Genomic DNA, 21877 nt, shown 5'->3' on the forward strand with positions numbered 1-21877 from the left:
TAAAATTACTCTGAGTAAAAGTACTGATACCACAATATAAAAGTACTACTACCACACTGTAAAAATACTCTGTTACAGTAAAAGTACCAATACCACACAGTGAAAGTACTACTACCACACTGTAAAAGTTCTAATACCACGGTATAAAAGTATACTGTAAAAATACTCTGTTACAGTAAAGGTACTAGTACGATATATATATATGTTTTAAAGCAGTGAGAGCGGTAGAAGGTCGTCAGTCGGCCGTGTCTAATACCTGGAGGCAGCGTCACTGACAGGAACATGGAAACTGATCAGTTGTGGATCAATAAATCAATAAATTGATGGTGTTGCTGAACAAGGAGCTCAGATCTCTGAGAGGAAGAGAAACACATCATCAGGAAGTCGACGATGAAATGTGGAAATATTTTATTAAAACATTCAGTGCAGTTCAATCAGATGATGTTTGTACAGTAACCTTACAGTAATCAATACAATGATCATTACTCAATAGATCAATACAATGATCATTACTCAATACAGGAACATGAAGAGTTTTAATCTAAAGGCCTGAATCTAATCAACGACGACTGAATGAGACTCTCAATCACTTCAATCGGCTTTAATTCCCTGAACGGAGTTGAAGTGTTTGAACTCTCTGACGTCTGAATGCGACTCGTTATCTTTAATGATCGACTTATTGATCTGATTGAATGGAGCAGACGATGAGTCTGAAGATGTTTTGGATTCGTTGCTCATTAATAAATAAACAGAGTTCTGAATCGTTGAAGCGAAGTTCGTCTTTTAGAAAACGTTCCATCGATTCTCCGGCTCAGAAAACGTCTCAGATTACTTTGATTCTGTCTCTTCAGGCTGTTTTAGGTTCATCACCGTCGTCGGAGGAGATTAACCGTCAGACGTAACATCCGTCTGGAGACAGAAACCTGGAGCTGCTTTCACAAAGACCAAACTAATAGATGTCAGATAGACGTCTAAATGAACTTGTCACACAAAGCTGTCTAGTTATTGATCACCGTTAGAAAACGACTACAGATTACCTGTTCTATTCTCCTTTATTGGGTTTGAATTTCTTGTTTATTAGTTTTAATTTTTGCCCCAAATTAAGTTTCTCATTATAAATGAAGACGTTATCCTGTGAGGCACTTCAATAAAAGCACTTTATAGGTGATATTATTTGTACTTGGCATCTTTTAAGGCTTATCTGACGCCTCCTCTGATGTCACGTCTGTAAACTGTAAACCTCATGACTCCTCTTTTAACGGACTGCTGATGAAGCTTTACTTCTTGGTGAAAAACTTCCTGAAGACGCTCCGCCTCGTCTTGCTGGTGCTGTCGTCTGTTAGCGGCGGGGTCGCGGTGGGGGGGTCCTGAGGAGGCAGCGACGGCGGCTGGTTCTGACGGCTCTCTGTAGCTGCGGCGCAGTAAAATACAGATTAACTCACACGCTCCTCGGTGGTCGTTAGCGTTAAACAACATGCCAACGGTGTGCGGCCTCACCTGAGGTCCTGACCTCCTCGTCCTCGGGGTAGCGGTGTCTGTTGTAGTACGTGTGGGGGGGTTTGGGAGGAGGTTGCCCCTCCGTGGACGATTGTCTCTCCAGGCTCTCGGCTCTCCCGTCCGGCGGTTTGGTCGACGCCGAATCATCCGGAGCCTCGGCCAGCTTCTCCAAACTCAGGTTGACCGATGACGCTCTCCTGAACGACAACGAGCTGAGCGTTAGCATCGGCTAACTGACTAGCTCACTAGTTAACAAGCAACCAGGCTGGTTTTAACCTAGCTTAGCACAAAGACCCACAAATATACCATTTGGCAATACAGTGACTTTAAACATTGATATCTCCTCAGTGGCTGCATTTGAAACATCCATCTTGCGTCATTATTCTGTTTGACCTGCGTAGGTAACCCTGATGGTACGTGTCCACAGCCTCCGTGCTTTCCACGCTCCCCATTCATTGTCTATGTAAGCAGCCGTGCAGCAATGCATTCTGGTAGCGTGGCATCGCGATTGGAGAGACTAGCCGTCACGACGCCCGTTCCTCATTTGCATAAAGTTGAGGGCTCGTCTACTTTATGTAACTCACGGGCGTCCGACGCGACTCGCCGCCTCTCGAAACTCCCGAGGATCTTTTAAAATAAACGTTGTTGATCTAAATTAAAGACAGATTCATCAACTGCACGGATTATTTCTCGCCTCAAATGTTTTCAGAAACACATTTCAGTGAACTATTTACATGAAATAAGAGAAGAAAGTTTCCAAACGAGCCTCCAGACTGGTTCCGGTTTGAAAGCTGGGAGCAGCAGCCAACGGCGGGAAAGCGTTCGTCCAATCAGGAGCCGAGTGCCTTGTTTCTAGGGACAGCACACCAAGCGACCAATGTTGGGAAGCGTCGCGTCCCCTCGCGATAAAAAATGCCCCTGTGGACACGTACCGTAACTGCTGCTAAAAACCCCAAAACGTCTCCTTTTCTACGTTTCTCTTCCTGTTGAATAAACATCTCTCTCCTGCAGGAATGGTTTTATGAACATGTTGCCTCTGCAGGACTGTATACTCCGTCTCCACGCTGCAAAACTAAACCAGACGTGATGCCTGACAGCTGAATAATGGAGCCGTGGGCTGTGTCCCGTACCACCGTGTGTTTCTGCACCATTGTGTGCCCGCTGAATGTAATTCACCTTGTCAAAGTATCTCATTAAAAAGGAAAAAACCCTGCTGGCAGGGACGTTTCATTTCTTTGGCCTCTCACCCAGCTCCGATGTGCCCGGCGTCCCCACAGTGCACAGTGTGAACAGGCGAGAAGTGAAAGTCAAATTACCTGACGCAGTTTGAAGGAAACCGCTTCAGTCTGGAGCTCCATCAAACACGTCAGCGGCTGACAGACAGACTGACTGACTGACTGACTGACTGACTGACTGACTGACGTCCGGTTTGACTCCAAAAACCCCAAAAATTAGACTCGCAATGCTCTTTGGATCCGTGTTCATTTCAGAAAATCATCACGAGAAGTTCTTTAAATCAAAATCAAAGCAGAGTAAAAGGATAGAAATGACAAAATATTGATGAATCAAACCTCGGTGCTTTTTAAATCCTCTCGTAGCTCGTCACGTCTCCAGAACTGTCGAGTACTGACGTTAGTAGTGAAAGCTCGGTGAGATTCCTTCATCAGATAGTTATTAATATTAATTATTTTGATTTTTATACCGTATTTAAAGTAGTTTGTGTACAGCTGGGGTTTTTTTTGTGCTAAGACATCATGACAGTGAGATACATGAATGAGGATTTTGTTGTTTAATACACTCTTAAATATCAAATTCCTCATTCATGTGCTTTTATTCTGATAAAGTCCTGATAAGGTGTTATGACCAGGGCTGTCAATGGATTCAAATATTTAATTGCGATTAATCTCGAATTTTTTTATCAGTTCAAAATGAACCTTTATATATGTCGAAAAAAAGTTTAAAGTTTTTTAAAAAAAGTCAGAAAAATGTCGGAAAAAAAGTCAGAAAAATTCATATTTTGATGCTTCAAAGTTGCCTCGTTTGTTTAAATCAACGGGTGTCGAACCGCTGGAGAGGCTGCAGCCCACAGCAGGGAGGAAAACGAGTGTGTGTGTGTGTGTGTGTGTGTGTGTGTGTTGAAGGCAATAAGAAAAGTGCTGATATAGAATATTAAAGGAATAGTTCAACATTTGGAATGGTTAGCTTAGCTTAGCATGAAGAGTGGAAACAGCCAGCATGGCTCAGTCCAAAAACAACATTAAGGTTACATGAGTGATGTCACAAATACCAACAAATCTAGTCCCAAAATGTACCTTAAAGGGAGACGGAGTGTAAATACAGTATAAAGTACAACGTGTGTGTGTGTGTGTGTGTGTGTGTGTTCGCGTGTGTGTGTGTGTGTTTACCCAGAGTCGTCAGAGTCGCTGCTGGAAGATTCAGAACACTTTTGGAGCTTTTTCAGCCAAAGCAGTTGAAGTTCTCTGCTGGACGCGGCAAACAGGTACTGACTGCTGTCCTCCAGTCTGAGACACACACACACACACACACACATAAAACAATCAACAACAACAAAATACTTGCAAGAATGTTTTTTCAACAGTAGAAATTATTTACAGAAATAAATCACTTAACTTCGGTCACACTTACAGAACTTTATTCTAACTTCTAGAGGAGATCCCGACGTTCTTTTAAAGGTACAAACACCGATCAGCCAGAACATGATGGCCTCCTGCCCGTCGTCGGTCATGTTTGTTTACACTAAGGTCACGTTTGATCGCCCGAGATTTAGAGAGGTTTCTGTTGTTTTTAGTGTTCATGAATGAATCTGTTAGTGTGTGGTGTTGCTGTTGAATCAGTCGGAAAAAATGTTTAAAAAAATGTCCAAAAAAAGTTTTGAAAAAAAAGAAAAAAAAGTCCTAAAAATGTCAGAAAAAAAGGTTTTAAAAAAAATGTCGGAATTCTTTTTTTTTTTTTAAATGTCCAAAAAAAGTTTTTTAAAAAAAATCCGAAAAAAGTCCAAACAAAAAGTCTTTAAAAAAGTAAAAAAAAAAAATTTCTGAAAAATGTGAGAAAAACAAGTTTTAAAGTCAGAAAAAAAAAACGTCCCAAAAATTTCAGGAAAAAAAGTTTTAAAAAATGTCCAAAAAAAGTTTTTTAAAAAAATTCTGAAAAATGTCGGAAAAAAAATCTGAAAAACGTCCAAACAAAAACCTAAAAAAAAGGTCCGAAAAATGTGAGAAAAAAGTCCAAAAAATGTCCAAACAAAAAGTCTTTAAAAAAGTTAAAAAAAAAAAAAATCTGAAAAATGTGAGAAAAACAAGTTTTAAAGTCAGAAAAAAAAACGTCCGAAAAATTTCAGAAAAAAAAGTTTTAAAAAATGTCTAAAAAATGTTTTTTAAAAAAATTCCGAAAAATGTCGGAAAAAAAATCAGAAAAACGTCCGAACAAAAACCTGAAAAAAAAGGTCCGAAAAATGTCAGAAAAAGTCCGAAAAAAGTCCAAACAAAAAGTCTTTAAAAAAGTAAAAAAAAAAAAAATCTGAAAAATGTGAGAAAAACAAGTTTTAAAGTCAGAAAAAAAAAAAGGTCAGAAAAATTTCAGAATTTTTTTTTTTTTTTAAATGTCCAAAAAAATGTCCAAAAAAAGTTTTTTAAAAAAAGTCAGAAAAATATCAATGTCGGCCGGCCTTAAAATGATGCAGCACATTTTGATTTTATGACGGGAAGATGCAGCTATATTTGATGCATCATATATTTTCCCCCAAAAATATATATAATTTCCAGCTTTAAGACCCCCTCGGGGAAACTTTAACTTAATAATCCGATTGAAAAGGTGAAATGGAGTGAACATGACTCACATCAGTTTGAAGGTGTTCTCCTTCCTCCGGTGGTAAACGTTCTCTCTGCAGACGACTCCGTCCATGTTGATAGGAGGCCACCTCGAGGTCCTCTGTGGGAACACATCACCACTGGTTCATTAATCACGTTATTAAAGTGGGATTTATGTCGAATGTTTGGCCATTTCTAAAATAAAAGATCTCTTTTTACAACACTGTGATGTTCCATCTTCTTCGTACCTCTGCAGCAGCCGCTCTGTCTGTAAACAGGCTGAGCGTCTCTCCTTCCAGAACAGCAAACACCTCCTCCCAGTGCTCCAGACCCTGCAGCAGCAGCAGCCAATCACAGAGAGACAACACACACCTGTCAGTCAGTCATCACCACGGACACGCCGCCATGTCGGAGGAAAAGGTTTTAACAAAGAACGTATATTTAGCAAAGCTACGCTTCCGCCATTTTGGACTGAAAGCGACTACCGGACGCCAGTAAAATGTCCGTATACAAAGAGACGTACAAAAGTAGAACTACATTATTTCTATTCTATTGTCATATTTAATGTCTCTACTGAAATGTCCTGTGTTGACCCATACAAATATTATAAATATGCATACTATTATAACTACTTATTTATTAAACTTTTAGCCCGGCTGCTTCCCAGAGGAGCAGAAAGTGAGCGACGGACATAAATGGAAGTTAGTTAGGACATTTAGGACATGATGAAATGAGGTAATATTTAAGTGTTCCTACTGGGAAGTTGATTCATTAATTTAGAAAAAAATTACGAAAAATAGTCCGAAAAATGTCGGAAAAAAAGTTTTAAAAAATGTCAGAAAAATAGTACCAAAACAAAGTCAGAACAATGGCAGAAAAATACTCCGAAAAATGTCCGAACGAAAAGTCTTTAAAAAAGTAAAAAAAAAAAAAATTCTGAAGAATGTGAGAAAAACAAGTTTTAAAATTGAAAAAAAAAACGTCCGAAACATTTCAGTAAAAAAAGTTTTTAAAAAATCCAAAAAATGTCCGAACAAAAACTTGAAAAAAGGTCCGAAAAATGTCAGAAAAAAGTTTTTTAAAAAAATAAAAAAAAAATGGCTGAAAAATGTCAGAAAAATGTCCGAACGAAAAGTCTTGAAAAAAGTTTTTAAAAAATAAATAAATAAATAAAAATGTCAGAAAAACAAGTTTTATAGTCAGAAAAAAAGGTTTTTAAAAAAAGTCGGAAAAATATCAGAAAAAACGTTTTTAAAAATGTCCAAAATCTTTTCTTTTTTTTAAATTCTGAAAAATGTCGAAAAAAAACCCTAAAAATGTCCAAACAAAAACTTGAAAAAAAGGTCAGAAAATGTTTGTGAAAAAAAAGTTTTAAAAAATGTCAGAAAAGAAGTTTTAAAAAAGAATGTCAGAAAAAAAATTTAGAAAAATGTCAAAAAAAAAGGTTTTTAAAAAGTAAAAAAAAAAAATGTCTGAAAAATGTCAGAAAAAAAAGTTTTAAAAAATGTCCCAAAAAAAGTTTAAAGTCTAAACTCGTCGATGAAAGCATGACAAAAACAATAGTTTGAATATATATTTTGATGTGTGAATTAATCGCACAAAAAAAGTCTTAACCCTTTAAAACACTAAAGTCACAGAATAACACAAACTAACTAACTGATGGATGCAGCGGTAGACCAGCTACTCTCCTGTTCTGACAGGTTAAATACGTGTTTTTGTGAATGGAGTCTGGTGGCTTTGAAGAGAGCGATATAACGGCTTCAGTCCCCCGTCAGAGGGGAAAGCAGTGAAAATATTATAAATACTCCTGTCTGTTTCTCCAAACTCCATCTACTGTAGTAACACACTGACTATGGAGAAGTACCTCATATAACCCCACTGAGGAACACCTTAACTCTCCCTTTAATACACCTGTGTGATGTCAGCAGTCTCTCACCTTGTTTCCTCCTTGTTTCAGTTTGATCTCCAGCGTCCCCTCCATCCTCACTGGCTGCTCTGCAGTTTTTACCTCCGCTGTGGATCCGGGGAGGCCGGCCTCTTCCTCTGGTAGACCGGCTTCTTCCTCCGGTAGACCGTCTAACTTCCCCCGTCGCTGTGGAGGAGACAGAGCACCGTCAGCATCCTCCTCTGTGATTGGTGCAGCCGTCGGGGAGTCGGGTGGTGTGACCTGTTCAGCAGTAGGTGGAGGATCAGCAGGATCGGGCTCGTTGTGGAGCTCTCTCCTCGCTGAAGGTGATTCAGGGGGAGAACATCTTTCTGGGACCGCTGGAGGCGGTGACGGTGGTGACGGTGGTGACGGTGGTGACGGTGGTGACGGTGGTGACGGTGGTGACGGCGGCTCAGTGGGAGCAACAAGCTCTCTGATCAGTGGAGGTGAGTCAGGTGGTGTGGCGGGCTTCTCCGGTTGGTTCGGGGGATCAGAGCGGCGTCCCAGCGTCTGCTCTGTAGAGGGGATTCTGGGCTTTGGAGCCAGAGGAGGTTTGGATCTGAAACGATGGTCTTTCTCAGGAGACGAAGAAGAAGAGACTGAGGTTTGAGGGGAGGACGGCGCCGGAGACGGAGGGTGTTTTGGAGAGGAGGAGTCAGGCGTCGAGTCTGAGAGGCTGGTTGGACTTCTCCAGGGCGGTACAGTCGGGCCGGAGCTGGGACCAGTGGGAGGACTGCTGGCGTCTTCTTCCGCCTCCCATCTCTTCCTGCTGGCCCTGAAGCGTCTCCTGGAGTCGGGCTGGAGGGACGGGCTTGGCGGGGGACTAACAGAAGGACTGGTTCTCTTGTCCAGCGCGGACGATCTGACGGTTCTGTCCGTCCTCCTGCCGCTGCTGACTCGACGCACGATGTCTCTGGAGGAGTAGGAGGAGGAGGAGGAGGAGGAGGAGGAGGGCCTCCGTGGGGTGTTTGGATCCGACGGTTTTCTCCTCAGAGACGTAACTCTGGCTGGAGGTTTTCTGTCTTGAAGGTTCTCATCTCCATCACGTCTCTCCTCCCTCTGAGAACAAAACACCAGAGCAAAGAGAGAAAATAGTACTTGTACTGCGTTCATCAGTAGTATGCAGTATGTACTGTATACTAAATACTAAATACTGCATTCATCAGTAGTATGCAGTATATACTGTATACTAAATACTGCGTTCATCAGTAGTATGCAGTATGTACTGTATACTAAATACTGTGTTCATCAGTAGTATGCAGTATGTACTGTATACTAAATACTGTGTTCATCAGTAGTATGCAGTATGTACTGTATACTAAATACTGTGTTCATCAGTAGTATGCAGTATATACTGTATACTAAATACTGCGTTCATCAGTAGTATGCAGTATGTACTGTATACTAAATACTGTGTTCATCAGTAGTATGCAGTATGTACTGTATACTAAATACTGTGTTCATCAGTAGTATGCAGTATATACTGTATACTAAATACTGCGTTCATCAGTAGTATGCAGTATGTACTGTATATTAAATACTGTGTTCATCAGTAGTATGCAGTATGTACTGTATACTAAATACTGCATTCATCAGTAGTATGCAGTATGTACTGTATACTAAATACTGCGTTCTTCAGTAGTATGCAGTATGTACTGTATATTAAATACTGCGTTCATCATTAGTATGCAGTATGTACTGTATACTGTATACTGCGTTCATCAGTAGTATGCAGTATGTACTGTATACTAAATACTGCGTTCATCAGTAGTATGCAGTATGTACTGTATACTAAATACTGTGTTCATCAGTAGTATGCAGTATGTACTGTATACTAAATATTGGGTTCATCAGTAGTATGCAGTATATACTGTATACTAAATACTGCGTTCATCAGTAGTATGCAGTATATACTGTATACTAAATACTGCATTCATCAGTAGTATGCAGTATGTACTGTATACTAAATACTGCGTTCATCAGTAGTATGCAGTATGTACTGTATATTAAATACTGTGTTCATCAGTAGTATGCAGTATATACTGTATACTAAATACTGCGTTCATCAGTAGTATGCAGTATGTACTGTATACTAAATACTGCATTCATCAGTAGTATGCAGTATGTACTGTATACTAAATACTGCGTTCATCAGTAGTATGCAGTATGTACTGTATATTAAATACTGTGTTCATCAGTAGTATGCAGTATATACTGTATACTAAATACTGCGTTCATCAGTAGTATGCAGTATGTACTGTATACTAAATACTGCATTCATCAGTAGTATGCAGTATGTACTGTATACTAAATACTGCGTTCTTCAGTAGTATGCAGTATGTACTGTATACTAAATACTGCGTTCATCATTAGTATGCAGTATGTACTGTATACTGTATACTAAATACTGTGTTCATCAGTAGTATGCAGTATGTACTGTATACTAAATATTGGGTTCATCAGTAGTATGCAGTATGTACTGTATACTGTATACTAAATACTGTGTTCATCAGTAGTATGCAGTATATACTGTATACTAAATACTGTGTTCATCAGTAGTATGCAGTATGTACTGTATACTAAATACTGCGTTCATCAGTAGTATGCAGTATGTACTGTATACTGCGTTCATCAGTAGTATGCAGTATGTACTGTATACTAAATACTGCGTTCATCAGTAGTATGCAGTATGTACTGTATACTGCGTTCATCAGTAGTATGCAGTATGTACTGTATACTGCATTCATCAGTAGTATGCAGTATGTACTGTATACTGCATTCATCAGTAGTATGCAGTATGTACTGTATACTGCATTCATCAGTAGTATGCAGTAGGCGGTTTCCAACACAGTCATAGTATTCGGTCCAGTCAAGTTACCAACCAACCTGTGTTTTCTTCTTCTGTAGTGCGATGAAGCGCTCGCTCTGGGCCTGGATCATGGCCTCCAAGTCCTCCTGCCTCTTCAGGAGCTCCAGAACATCCGACACCGAGTCCTGGAGGAACCGACAGAACAGAACCACCACGTTGAACGGAGTCATGGAGAGCGAGAGAGAGTGATGTAGACCTACTGTCCCCGTCAGTCCCTGCTAACAGTCACTTTGAGACACAGTCTATTAATCCTGGTCTCAAAGAAATCTAAAATAAATGACTATATAAATAAATATTAATAAATGTTATTAAATGAAGCAAAAATATAATAAATAAATGTAACATATATGATATAAATTGATATTTGTTTTAATTTGCTTCTTTATTTATTTATCTTTGTATTAATTTCCTTTTTTATTTACTCTTCTGTTTAATTTTACCTTGCATTTATTTATGTATTTTTTATTATTGGCATTATATTATTTATTTAAATGTAAGTATTTATTTTTGCCCTTATGTTTTATTTATTTTTAAATGTATTTATGCATTTATTAATTTATAAATATAATTTAATATATATATTTAATATAATTAATACAATTTTCTCTTGCATTTCACTCCTAAATTATTTCTCCAAACTTATTTATATACTCTTCTATTTAATTTTCCCTTTTATTTATTTATGTATATATTTCTATAAATTATTACATTTATTTTTGCATGTTTTTTTTTTTAAATGTATTTATTTATTTCTGTTTTTCCCTCCTAATTATTCCTCCAAACTTATTTATTTACTCTTCTATTTAATTTTCCCTTTTTATTTTTTTATTTTCATGCATTTTTCCATTTATTCATATATTTATTTTTGTATTAGTTTTATTTATTGATCTATAATTTGCACATATTGTTTTATTTATGTTATATTTATTTTTAAATGTATGTATTTATGCATTTATTAGTTCATTTATTCATGATTTTCCCTTTGCATTTCACTCCTTAATTATTTCTCCAAACTTATTTATTTACTTTTCTATTTAATTTATTTATGTTTTTTTTTTTATTATAAATTATTAAATTTTTTTTTCTTTTTTTTGCATGTATTCTTTTTTTATTGATTCATTTTTGCACTTATTTTTAAATGTATGTATTTATATATTTATGCACGATTTTCCCTTTGCATTTCACCCCTTATTAATGTATTTATTTATGCTCAGTCCTGGACCCGTCCTGGTTGTGGTCTAGAGACGTACCCCGTAGTCCTCGGCCATCAGAGTGTTTTCGTAGGAGCTCAGCCAGCGCTCCGCCTGCTCCAGCTCCCTCTGCAGGAGACTAATCTCCAGCTCCTCCTCATACAGGAGGCGGGTTTCCTCCCAGACCTTCTCCACACGCACCTCCAGCTCCTCCAGCTCGCAGACACGCTCCTCCACCTGGGAGGAAGAGGAGGAGGAAGAGGAGGAGGATCGGGACGTCAGGTTTAAGCAGACATCAGCAGACCGTCCTCCTCTGAATGTGTCCGTCTTACCTCCGGGGACATGAAGTTCCCTCCCTCTATCAGGCGCCTTCCTTCCTCCTTCGCAGCCTGTGATTTGCCGAGCTGTCGGTCGATCTGGACGCGGTACTCGTCGTGTTTCTTGAGGAGCTGCTCCAGGTCGGTTCCCTCCACGCTCAGCGCCTCCCCCCGAACCAGAGACAGCATCTCCCTCAGCCAGGCCCTGGGACACAACACAGACGTCCACTTTCATGAAGACACACTGTCTTTTCTGTACATCCTGTCCCAGAGTAGAAAATACCTTCTGATTTTCTCTGAGCTAATAATCAGACATCAAGTTGACTAGATGTCTTTAAGGAGCAGAAAAGTGCTGACAAGAAACAAAAACAGTGGCTTTTGTGCAAAAATATTAGTAGTTAATAGAGTATAAAGCGCTATGGTAACACAGGGAATACATACTAGAACTTATCATGAAGTCCATTCTCTGAAAACACCTGACTTCTTACTTCTTACTACAGGTGATGGCATGGCCTCTACTATTGGCCGGATTTAACGAAATCTTTCATTGACTGATCATTTTATGTTTCTGTCTTTAAGTTAAAAGAAATAATCATAAAAACAAGAGTGTACCAAAGGTAATATCTAGTCACAGTTACATCGTTTGTCCACCAGAGAGCGCCGACAAGTTCAGTCTTCTAACTGAAATGTCTAAATATCCTGCTGGGAAACTACCAAAATAAAAAATAAATAAATAAATAAATGACTTGATAAATAAATAAATAAATATGTCATTAAATGTAGCAAAAATATAAAAAAAATAATTGATAAAATGTGACATAAATTGATATTTCTGTTTTAATTTGCTTCTTTATTTGGTCATCTTTGTATTAATTCCCTTATTTATTTACTCTTCTGCTTAATTTCCCCTTTTATTTATTTATGTATTTATTTTTATTAATTTTAAAATATTTAGTTTTGCATTCATTTTTTTAATTTATTTTATATTTATTTATTTATTTTTTTTAAAGTTATTTTTTGGGGGCATTTTTCCATTTTTATGACAGGACAGTGGATAGAGTCTTGAAAGGGGGGAGAGAGTGGATGCGGAAAGGGCCACAGGCCGGATTCGAACCCGGGCCGCCGCGGTCAGGACCAAGCCTTAATACATGGACGCCCGCTCTACCAACTGAGCTAACCCAGGCGCCCTATATTTATTTTTAAATGTATGTATTTATGTATACAGACCCCTCATTTGCATAATGAGGCAGAAATGTATAAAGACAAGAATACATAAAAAAAAATTGTTTGGGGGAATAAATAAATGCAAAGGGAAAATCGTGCAGAAATAAATAAATAAATAATAATAAATTAATGAATGAATGCATAAATATATTTAAAAATAAATGCAAAAATAAATAAATAAAAATAAATACAAAAATAAATATATAAAAAATAAGTGCAAAAATAACATATATTTTTTAAATTAATACAAACAAATACATTAATAAATAAAAGAGAAAATTAAACAGAAGAGTAAAGAAATCAAGGAATTAATACAAAGATAAATAAACAAAAATATAAATTTATGACATTTTATTAATTAATTAATAGCTACATTTATTTTTAGTATTATTTTTGCTACATTTAATGACATTTATTTATTTATCTTAAACAGTATTGAGATGTGAGGAGGACCTACATGAGCTCGGTCCAGTGGGACAGGTATCTCTGCACGTCTTCGGCCTGGCCCAGTCTGGCTCGGCGCTGGGAGGCCTTGTCCTGGATGCTGGTCCAGCAGGCCTCCAGCTCCTCCAGCCTCTGAGTCACGGCGGCTCTGGCCTGAGGCTGGCGTCGGCTCAGAGCCCGGCCCTCCTCTCGGCTCCTGGTCACCTCCTCCGAGATCAGAACCAGGTCCCTCTGATGGTCCACAACAACAAGGCGGGTCAGCTGAAGGTCAACTGAAGGTCAACTGTTCTCTACTTACTTCTACACCAGCCAGGTTACAGGTCTTACAACCTCTAACAGGACCACGCTGCCCACGTCTGCACTACTTTCAGATACTTGTACTTTACTTGAGTATTGTTATTTTATACTCTTCTTTCTAAGGCAAATATTGTACATTTTTACTGCACTATATTTATTTATTTTTAGTTACTTAATAGATTTAGATTATTAATAGAAAATGTAATCAACTAATAAATGTGAATTTACTTCAGTAATTATAATACAATAACATAATATATATTATTCTGGATAATGATTATCTTTTGGTACTTTAAGTATATTTTGATGCTGATACTTTTAAACTTAAATTTCTAAAATATTTGCCTGCAAGACAAATACTGGTATTAGAGTATTTCTATACTGTGGTATTACTACTTTTACTGAAGTAAAAGATCTGAGTACCACCTCTGGTCAGACTGCATTATGTAATATATTTATTGCATATTCCACATTTATTTATTTACTTATCTATTCTTTTATTTATTCCTCTTTATATTTCCACATTTATTTATTTACTTATTTATTCTTTTATTTATTCCTCTTTATATTTCCACATTTATATATTTACTTATTTATTATTTTATTTATTCCTCTTTATATTTCCACATTTATATATTTACTTATTTATTATTTTATTTATTCCTCTTTATATTTCCACATTTATTTATTTACTTATTTATTATTTTATTTATTCTTCTTTATATTTCTACATTTATTTATTTCTTTACAAAGTTCCTGTTAGATTTTCTCTCTTCATGATGCAGCTCAGTGTGAAGACATCAACGTTTCCCACAGATACTCTGGTACTTTATATATCATGTCCTGCGGTTATCGGGAGTCCCTGCAGACGCTCCTACCTCCAGCGCCTCGTGTTGCCTCAGCAGAGTCTGGACGGAGTGCAGGTCGTGGTCCTGATCCTCCGAGTCCAGCACCGCCTCCTTCTCAGCCATCCAGCCCTTCAGCTCGTCCACATCGTGGTGAAACTGATGGACCTCTCTCGCCGACTGCAGGTTCTGGAGGACACGGGACAGACTGTCACCCTCCAGACTGTGACACATGCACAAGCAGCTCAGGTATCAGGTCTACCGCCGTACCTGTTCTCTGGTCCTGATGCTGAGGTTGAGGTCGTCCCACAGCCCGCTGAGGGCGTCGTCCCTCCTCCGGGCCTGGCCGTCCTGCTGCAGCCCTCTGCCCAGCTGCTGCACTGTGGTCAGCCGGCTCCGACCCAGACCGGACATCTCCGACACCAGAACCTCCAGCTTCTTCTGGAGGACCTGCAGGTGGAGGGAGGAGAGGTCTGAGCGGCTTTACAGTTTCAAAGACACAGTTTGCATTCAGCACCAAAACTTTCTGTTTTCTTCTTGCAATAGGTAATAGAATAATAAATAAAAGGTATAAATATAAATAAATTACATTATATAAAAATAAATAAATAAAAAAAGAATACAGAAAGAAATAAAGGGATAAATATAAATAACTTGCATTATATAAAAATAAATAAATAAAAAAAATACAGAAAAAATTAAAGAAATGTATATTAAAAAAATAAATAAATAAATATATTTTCAAAATACATAAATATATACAGAAATAAATGGACAAATACATGTGATAATAAATGAAAATGTTTATAATTATTCTTTTATATTTTGTTATTTATATTTATATTTCCACATTTATTTTTTTTACTTATCTTTTATTTCTCTTTATATTTCCACATTTATTCATTTATTTATTAAAATATTCTTTATGGCACTACTATGACTCCATATTTTTCATCTAACCAAATAAAGTTCTAAAATGTTAAATGTTATCTGAACACAAACAGTCGTACTGGAGTTTTGCTAAAGTCTTCAGTCTAAAAGTAAATGTCTTATTAAAATGAGAAACTGTATGAGATACCTACTAGCTCTAGCGTTCGGTACTTGTGTGACTCACCTCTACGTCCTCCAGATCTTGTCCGCAGTCCTTGGACTCTGCCACGGTCTTCTTGGAGGTCAGCCATGTTTGTAGTTCTTTGGCTTCCCTCTCGTACACGTAGAGGCGGAGCTGGTCTTCCAGAGCGGCGCGGCGAGCGGCGGAGAGTCGGAGGAGAGTCTCGAAGCGTTCCAGGATGCCTGGGAGAGACTCTCTGACCAGGTGGCTGAGACAGACGCACAGAGACACAACTTTGTTTTGAAGGGTGAAAAAACGTTGAGGACAAACTTCAACCTGAAGAAGCTCATACAGAGCTCACAGCCTCCTCCTGAGCGTACAGGTGTTCCTACAGGTGACCCTGCCGTGTGTCTGTTTACCTGTTGGGATGTCCCAGGTGCTGCAGCGAGGCTCCACCCTCCTGCAGCCTCTCCACCGTCCTCCTCTGGTTGTCCAGCTCCACGTCCACAGAGTCCAGCCTCCTCAGCAGGGCCTCCGTCGCCTCCTCGCTCCTCCCACAGTCCCGAGACTCCAGACCTGACCGCTGCTCCTCCGACCACAGCTCCAGCTCCGACACCTCAACACACACACACAGGTTTATACGAACAGGAAGTCATCTGACAGGAAGTTACAGTACGCATAAACTCTGTATTTGAATCCTCACCTCAGAGAGGAAGGTGTTGATGCTGAGCGCCTCCTGCAGGAGTTTCCCCTTCCTCTCCGCCTCCGTCAGCAGCTCCTCGTGGAGACTCTTCAACTCCTCCAGACGCTCCCGGATGTCGTGAGACGCAAAGTGACGACCTCTGACCTGCGAAAGGTCAAAGTGATGTAGTCGTTAATAGACTGTAAATGTCCTCTCCAACTTGTTATTTCACTCTTTCAGTGTTGATTTCTGCAGCTATTTTACATTTAGTCTGAGTCTTAAGATGAAAATACTGATTAGTTATAGTCTTATTTTAGTCATTTTTATCCTTCATAGTTTTAGTCGCCGAAAAGTCATTTGATTTTAGTTTTTATTTAATCTTCGTCCTGTTTAGTCGTCAGATTATATTGAACATTTCTGTCATTTTAGTGAAAATTATGTCACATAAAATGTTCTCTTCTTCTCATTATCTGATAAAAAAACAGGTTGAATGATTAAGAATAGTTTGAATCCTCCTGACTGACGGTGGTTCAGTAGCATCCAGCGGTCCGTTATGAGAGCCAATCAGCACCACCCAACATAAAACATAAAAATATGAGATAACATTAAAGTCGTAAATTTAACAGAAAAAACAAACAAATGTACGAGAAAAAAACTCAGAATTTCTGATATTAAAGACATAAATTTACGAGAAAAAAATAAAAATTTATAAGAAAAAAAGTTGAATATTCTCTGATATTAAAGTGGTAAATTTACAAGAAAAAACTCCCAAATTTATGAGAAAAAACTGAGAATTTCTAAAATTAAAGTCGTAAAATTACGAGAAAAAACTAAAATTTATGAGAAAAAAAAAGACTTGAATTTTCTTCTTGATTAAACTCCCAAATTTACGAAAAAAAACTTTTTTGTCAAGGAACCACAGAATACTTCTTCCAGCTGTGGCGACACATAAACATAAATCCAGATGTCAGCAGTTGTACTTTACGTATTTTACTGTCTATCTGAACGTCCTCCAGGCTCTGGCCTTACGAGGAAAACAATCTATTTACTTGTTTTTGTCAAACGTCATTATGCAAAATTAAAAGAAGTGGTTGATGAATAAACCACTTGTGTAATATAATCTAATATATATAATCTAATGCTGCATTACTCTGTTTTAATGTACCATCATCAATACTTAATGCTTATGTTCCTGTGTAAATTTAAATATACCTGGATGAACACTCATGTGCCGCCCTCTTTGTTTACCTTTAATTTTTTTTTACGCCTGCGGACATCCCCTAGTAACCATGGTTACCCCGTGTTTAACGTCACAATGCTATGAATGCAGACTTAAGGAAAGTGTTCATAAAGGGCTCAAAATGTCTGTGAGAGAGCCGTCAAGGACTTGACGATCTGACAGTAGGACTTAATGAGTGACAGCTCCTCACCAGGCTATGCCCCGCCTCCTGAACTGCCTGGACCAATGGGGCGCGGCTTGAGATCTCCTGCATCACAGCCTGAAACAACACAAACCAGCACAAAGTTAAACCTGAACTCGTTAGACGGGTTTTTAATTGGTCCATTTAAATGAGTCAGATTTCATATTATTGAGGTATTGAAGATAAAAATGTCTTTATATATCTTTATGTCACTTGTCACACATAAACAGTATTTAATGCTGATTATTATTCTATTAATGATGTGTGTGTGATCACCTGGTGCTTGTGGAGCAGCTGCTGGGTGCTGCTCAGCGAGCCCCCCCAGTCTTTAGCGGTGACGGAGGGCAGTCTGTCGCTCAGCCAGGCCACCTCCTCCTCCAGGTCTCTGTAGAACTGGAACAGAACCTGCCAGGCCTCCAGGGTCTCCCTCCGACTCTGCAGGGGCTCCGACAGACCGTTGTACCTGACGGAGCACAGTTACTGCTGTTAATACTGCTGAGCGTAACGTAAACTTCTGGTACCTATAGTTCCTGTTTATCACATCTTGATGAGTCATAATAAGGAGAGAAGTCAGACGATCAGACAGGCTGGCAGAAACTGCTCACTGCACACAACTACAGTAAACACAGCAGGAAGCAAACTGGGATGTTTACGACCGTTTGGGTAGTCATTGCTTTTGTTGTTGTTTATTAAACTTTATAAAAAAAAAGAAACTTTTAAACATTTTAACTTTTTTAACTTCTAACTTTTTATATCCTGGTTTCTACGATGGTGTATTTAGGGCCGTTGTAGTTAAAAATACATGAATTACGCAGCCAGGGGAGGGGGGTAATATTCAGAGAAAAAATCCTAAATTCACAAGAAAAAACTCAGTAATTTACAGGAAAAAAAACTTGATTATTCTCTGAGATTAAAGTGGTATATTTACAAGAAAAAACACACAAATTTACCAGAAAAAACTGAGAATTTCTGAGATTAAAGACATAAATTTACGACAAGAAAGTAAAAATTTAAAGGAAAAAAATGTAATAATCCGAGGTTAAAGTGGTAAATTTACATAAAAAACACTCAAATTTACGAAAAAGAAATTCTGAGATTAATGTCCTAAATTTACGAGAAAAAAAAAAAAAGATTTACAAGACAAAAAATGTAATATTCTCTAAGATTAAAGTGGTAAATTTACAAGAAATACTTCACTAATTTATAAGAATTAACTGAGAATTTCAAGCATTAAAGTCGTAAATTTACCAGAAAAAAACTCACTAATTTACCAGAAAAAAAGTTGAATATTCTCTGAAATTAAAGTGGTATATTTACAAGAAAAAACAAACAAATGTCCGAGAAAAAAACTCAGAATTTCTGATATTAAAGACATAAATTTACGAGAAAAAAATAAAAATTTATAAGAAAAGACGTTGAATATTCTCTGAGATTAAAGTGGTAAATTTACAAGAAAAAACTCCCAAATTTATGAGAAAAAAACAGAGAATTTCTAACATTAAAGTCGTAAATTTACGAGAAAAAACTAACATTTTCTGAGAAAAAAAAAGACTTGAATGTTCTTCTTGATTAAACTCCCAAAATTACGAGAAAAACTTTTTTGTCAAGAAACCACAGAATACTTCTTCCAGCTGTGGTGACACATAAACATAAATCCAGATGTCAGGAGTTGTCAGACCTGTTGATGGTGTGAGCCACTCTGATCTGGATCTCCTCAGCCAGGAAGTTCCCCTGAGACTGGAAGCTCTTTGCTGTTTCCACCAGACCCTGTTAGATGAATATACATCTTTACTCCATCATCCTCGTCCCTCAGATTCACAACGTCCTCAGCGGAGGAAGTGAAACAGGAAGTGAAACAGGAAGTGGACGTAGTGGCGTACCTGGATTCTGTCTCTGTGTCCGTCCACCTCCTCCTCCAGGCCCTGCAGAGCCTTCAGCAGCCTGTTGACGGACGGCAGGTCGCTGCCACAGTCCTCGTCGGTCAGCTCGCTCTCCACGGAGCCCACGCACTGCTCCATGTCGTCCAACGAACGCTGGAACTGCAGCGCCTGAACAAAACACACACAACGAATGCTTGAAAACCGTTCTACTAACGGATTTCCATTTCACTCCTCTTGTCCAGTTCATTAGTGACATTTTATTTTTGTTGGTGAGATAATCCAACGCAAACTTGTTTCAGCAGATAGGATGGCTCAGATGATGAAGGCAGCACGTTTCTGCCTTGTTAGCATTGTGACCCGTACAGACCTCTGCTAGCAAACACACTTCACCTGCCTCGGAGCTTTCAAACCAATCTTTATTGACAACTTTTGCAGAAAAAAAAGTTTTAAAAAATGTCGAAAAAAAAGTTTTAAAAAAATGTCGAAAAAAAGTTTTTAAAAAAGTTTTTAAAAAAGTTTTTAAAAAAGTTTTTAAAAAATGTCGAAAAAAAAGTTTTAAAAAATGTCAAAAAAAAATGTCGAAAAGAAAGTTTTAAAAAAATGTCGAATTTTTTTTTTTTTTTTTTTAAATGTCAAAAAAAAAAGTTTTTTAAAAAAAGTCAGAAAAATATCAGAAAAAAAGTTTAAAAAAAATGTAAAAAAAAAGGAAAAAAAAACGTCCGAACAAAAACTTGAAAAAAAGGTCAGAAAAATGTCAGAAAAAGGTTTTAAAAAATGTTGGAAAAGAAGTTTTAAAAAAGAATGTCAGAAAAAAATTCAGAAAAATGTAAAAAAAAAAGAAGTTTTTTAAAAAGTAAAAAAGAAAATGTCTGAAAAATGTCAGAAACAAAAGTTTTAAAAAATGTCAAAAAAGAAGTTTTAAAAAATGTCGGAAAAAAGTAAAAAAAAAAAGTCTGAAAAATGTCAAAAAAAAGGTTTTTTAAAAAGTAAAAAAAAAAGTCTGAAAAATGTCAGAAAAAAAGTTTTAAAAAATGTCAAAAAACAAGTTTTAAAAAAATGTCAAAAAAAAGTTTAAAAAAAATGTCAAAAAAAGTAAAAAAAACGTCCGAACAAAAACTGTGTCAGAAAAAGGTTTTAAAAAATGTTGGAAAAGAAGTTTTAAAAAAGAATGTCAGAAAAGAATTCAGAAAAATGTAAAATAAAAAAAAAAAATTTTAAAAAGTAAAAAAGAAAATGTCTGAAAAATGTCAGAAACAAAAGTTTTAAAAAATGTCAGAAAAGAAGTTTTAAAAAATGTCGGAAAAAAAGTTTTAAAAAATGTTGGAAAAAAAGTTTTAAAAAATGTGTCAGAAAAAAGTTAAAAAAAAAAAGTCTGAAAAATGTAAAAAAAAAAAGTTTTTAAAAAGTAAAAAAAAAAATGTCTGAAAAATGTCAGAAAACGAGTTTTAAAAAATGTCAAAAAACAAGTTTTAAAAAAATGTCAAAACAAAGTTTTAAAAAAATGTCAAAAAAAAGGGAAAAAAAACGTCCGAACAAAAACTTGAAAAAAAGGTCAGAAAAATGTCAGAAAAAGGTTTTAAAAAATGTTGGAAAAGAAGTTTTAAAAAAGAATGTCAGAAAAAAATTCAGAAAAATGTAAAAAAAAAAAAGAAGTTTTTTAAAAAGTAAAAAAGAAAATGTCTGAAAAATGTCAGAAACAAAAGTTTTAAAAAATGTCAAAAAAGAAGTTTTAAAAAATGTCGGAAAAAAAGTTTTAAAAAATGTCAGAAAAAAGTAAAAAAAAAAGTCTGAAAAATGTAAAAAAAAAAAAAGTTTTTTAAAAAGTAAAAAAAAAAATGTCTGAAAAATGTCAGAAAAAAAGTTTTAAAAAATGTCTGAAAAATGTCAGAAAAAAAGTTTTAAAAAATGTCTGAAAAATGTCAGAAAAAAAGTTTTAAAAAAATGTCTGAAAAGAAGTTTTAAAAAATGTCGGAAAAAATGTCTGAAAAATGTCAGAAAAAAAGGTTTTAAAAAATGTTGGAAAAAAAGTTTTAAAAAAGAATGTCAGAAAAATATAAAAAATAAATCAGAATATCAAATAAGTCTGACGGCGAGGTGAAGAGCTGTCTGATGGCGAGGTAAAGGGCTGTCTGACGGCGAGGTGAAGAGCTGTCTGACGGCGAGGTAAAGGGCTGTCTGACGGCGAGGTAAAGGGCTGTCTGACGGCGAGGTAAAGGGCTGTCTGACGGCGAGGTAAAGGGCTGTCTGACGGCGAGGTAAAGGGCTGTCTGACGGCGAGGTAAAGGGCTGTCTGACGGCGAGGTAAAGGGCTGTCTGACGGCGAGGTAAAGGGCTGTCTGACGGCGAGGTAAAGGGCTGTCTGACGGCGAGGTAAAGGGCTGAAAATATTCTAAATATAGCATACAC

At 37.1% G+C, this 21877-nt stretch overlaps 1 protein-coding gene across 3 annotated transcripts in view; it reads right to left on the reverse strand.

Moving 5' to 3' along the window:
* Window positions 1-391: 391 nt before the first annotated feature.
* Window positions 392-21877, reverse strand: part of sptbn5 (spectrin, beta, non-erythrocytic 5) — a 59141-nt gene continuing 37655 nt past the window's right edge. The window contains exons 58-76 of one of the 3 annotated variants that reach the window (XM_037796268.1): window positions 19472-19639; window positions 19270-19358; window positions 17868-18054; window positions 17601-17669; window positions 16192-16335; window positions 15908-16104; window positions 15552-15756; window positions 14708-14887; window positions 14471-14626; window positions 13309-13526; window positions 11643-11832; window positions 11371-11547; window positions 10138-10245; window positions 7261-8310; window positions 5573-5656; window positions 5354-5445; window positions 3903-4019; window positions 1498-1694; window positions 392-1411 (exon numbers count right to left, since the gene is read on the reverse strand). In XM_037796268.1, the coding sequence (XP_037652196.1) occupies window positions 1278-1411; window positions 1498-1694; window positions 3903-4019; window positions 5354-5445; window positions 5573-5656; window positions 7261-8310; window positions 10138-10245; window positions 11371-11547; window positions 11643-11832; window positions 13309-13526; window positions 14471-14626; window positions 14708-14887; window positions 15552-15756; window positions 15908-16104; window positions 16192-16335; window positions 17601-17669; window positions 17868-18054; window positions 19270-19358; window positions 19472-19639 (3762 nt within the window). In that variant the 3' untranslated portion in view covers window positions 392-1277. Of the gene's footprint in view, window positions 1412-1497; window positions 1695-2981; window positions 3007-3902; window positions 4020-5353; window positions 5446-5543; window positions 5657-7260; window positions 8311-10137; window positions 10246-11370; window positions 11548-11642; window positions 11833-13308; window positions 13527-14470; window positions 14627-14707; window positions 14888-15551; window positions 15757-15907; window positions 16105-16191; window positions 16336-17600; window positions 17670-17867; window positions 18055-19269; window positions 19359-19471; window positions 19640-21877 lie in introns of those variants that run through there. The other 2 variants (XR_005210527.1, XR_005210526.1) reach the window with 2 other exon arrangements.

This window comes from Sebastes umbrosus, chromosome 16 (genome assembly GCF_015220745.1).
Source record: "Sebastes umbrosus isolate fSebUmb1 chromosome 16, fSebUmb1.pri, whole genome shotgun sequence".
Classification (NCBI taxonomy): Eukaryota; Metazoa; Chordata; class Actinopteri; order Perciformes; family Sebastidae; genus Sebastes; species Sebastes umbrosus.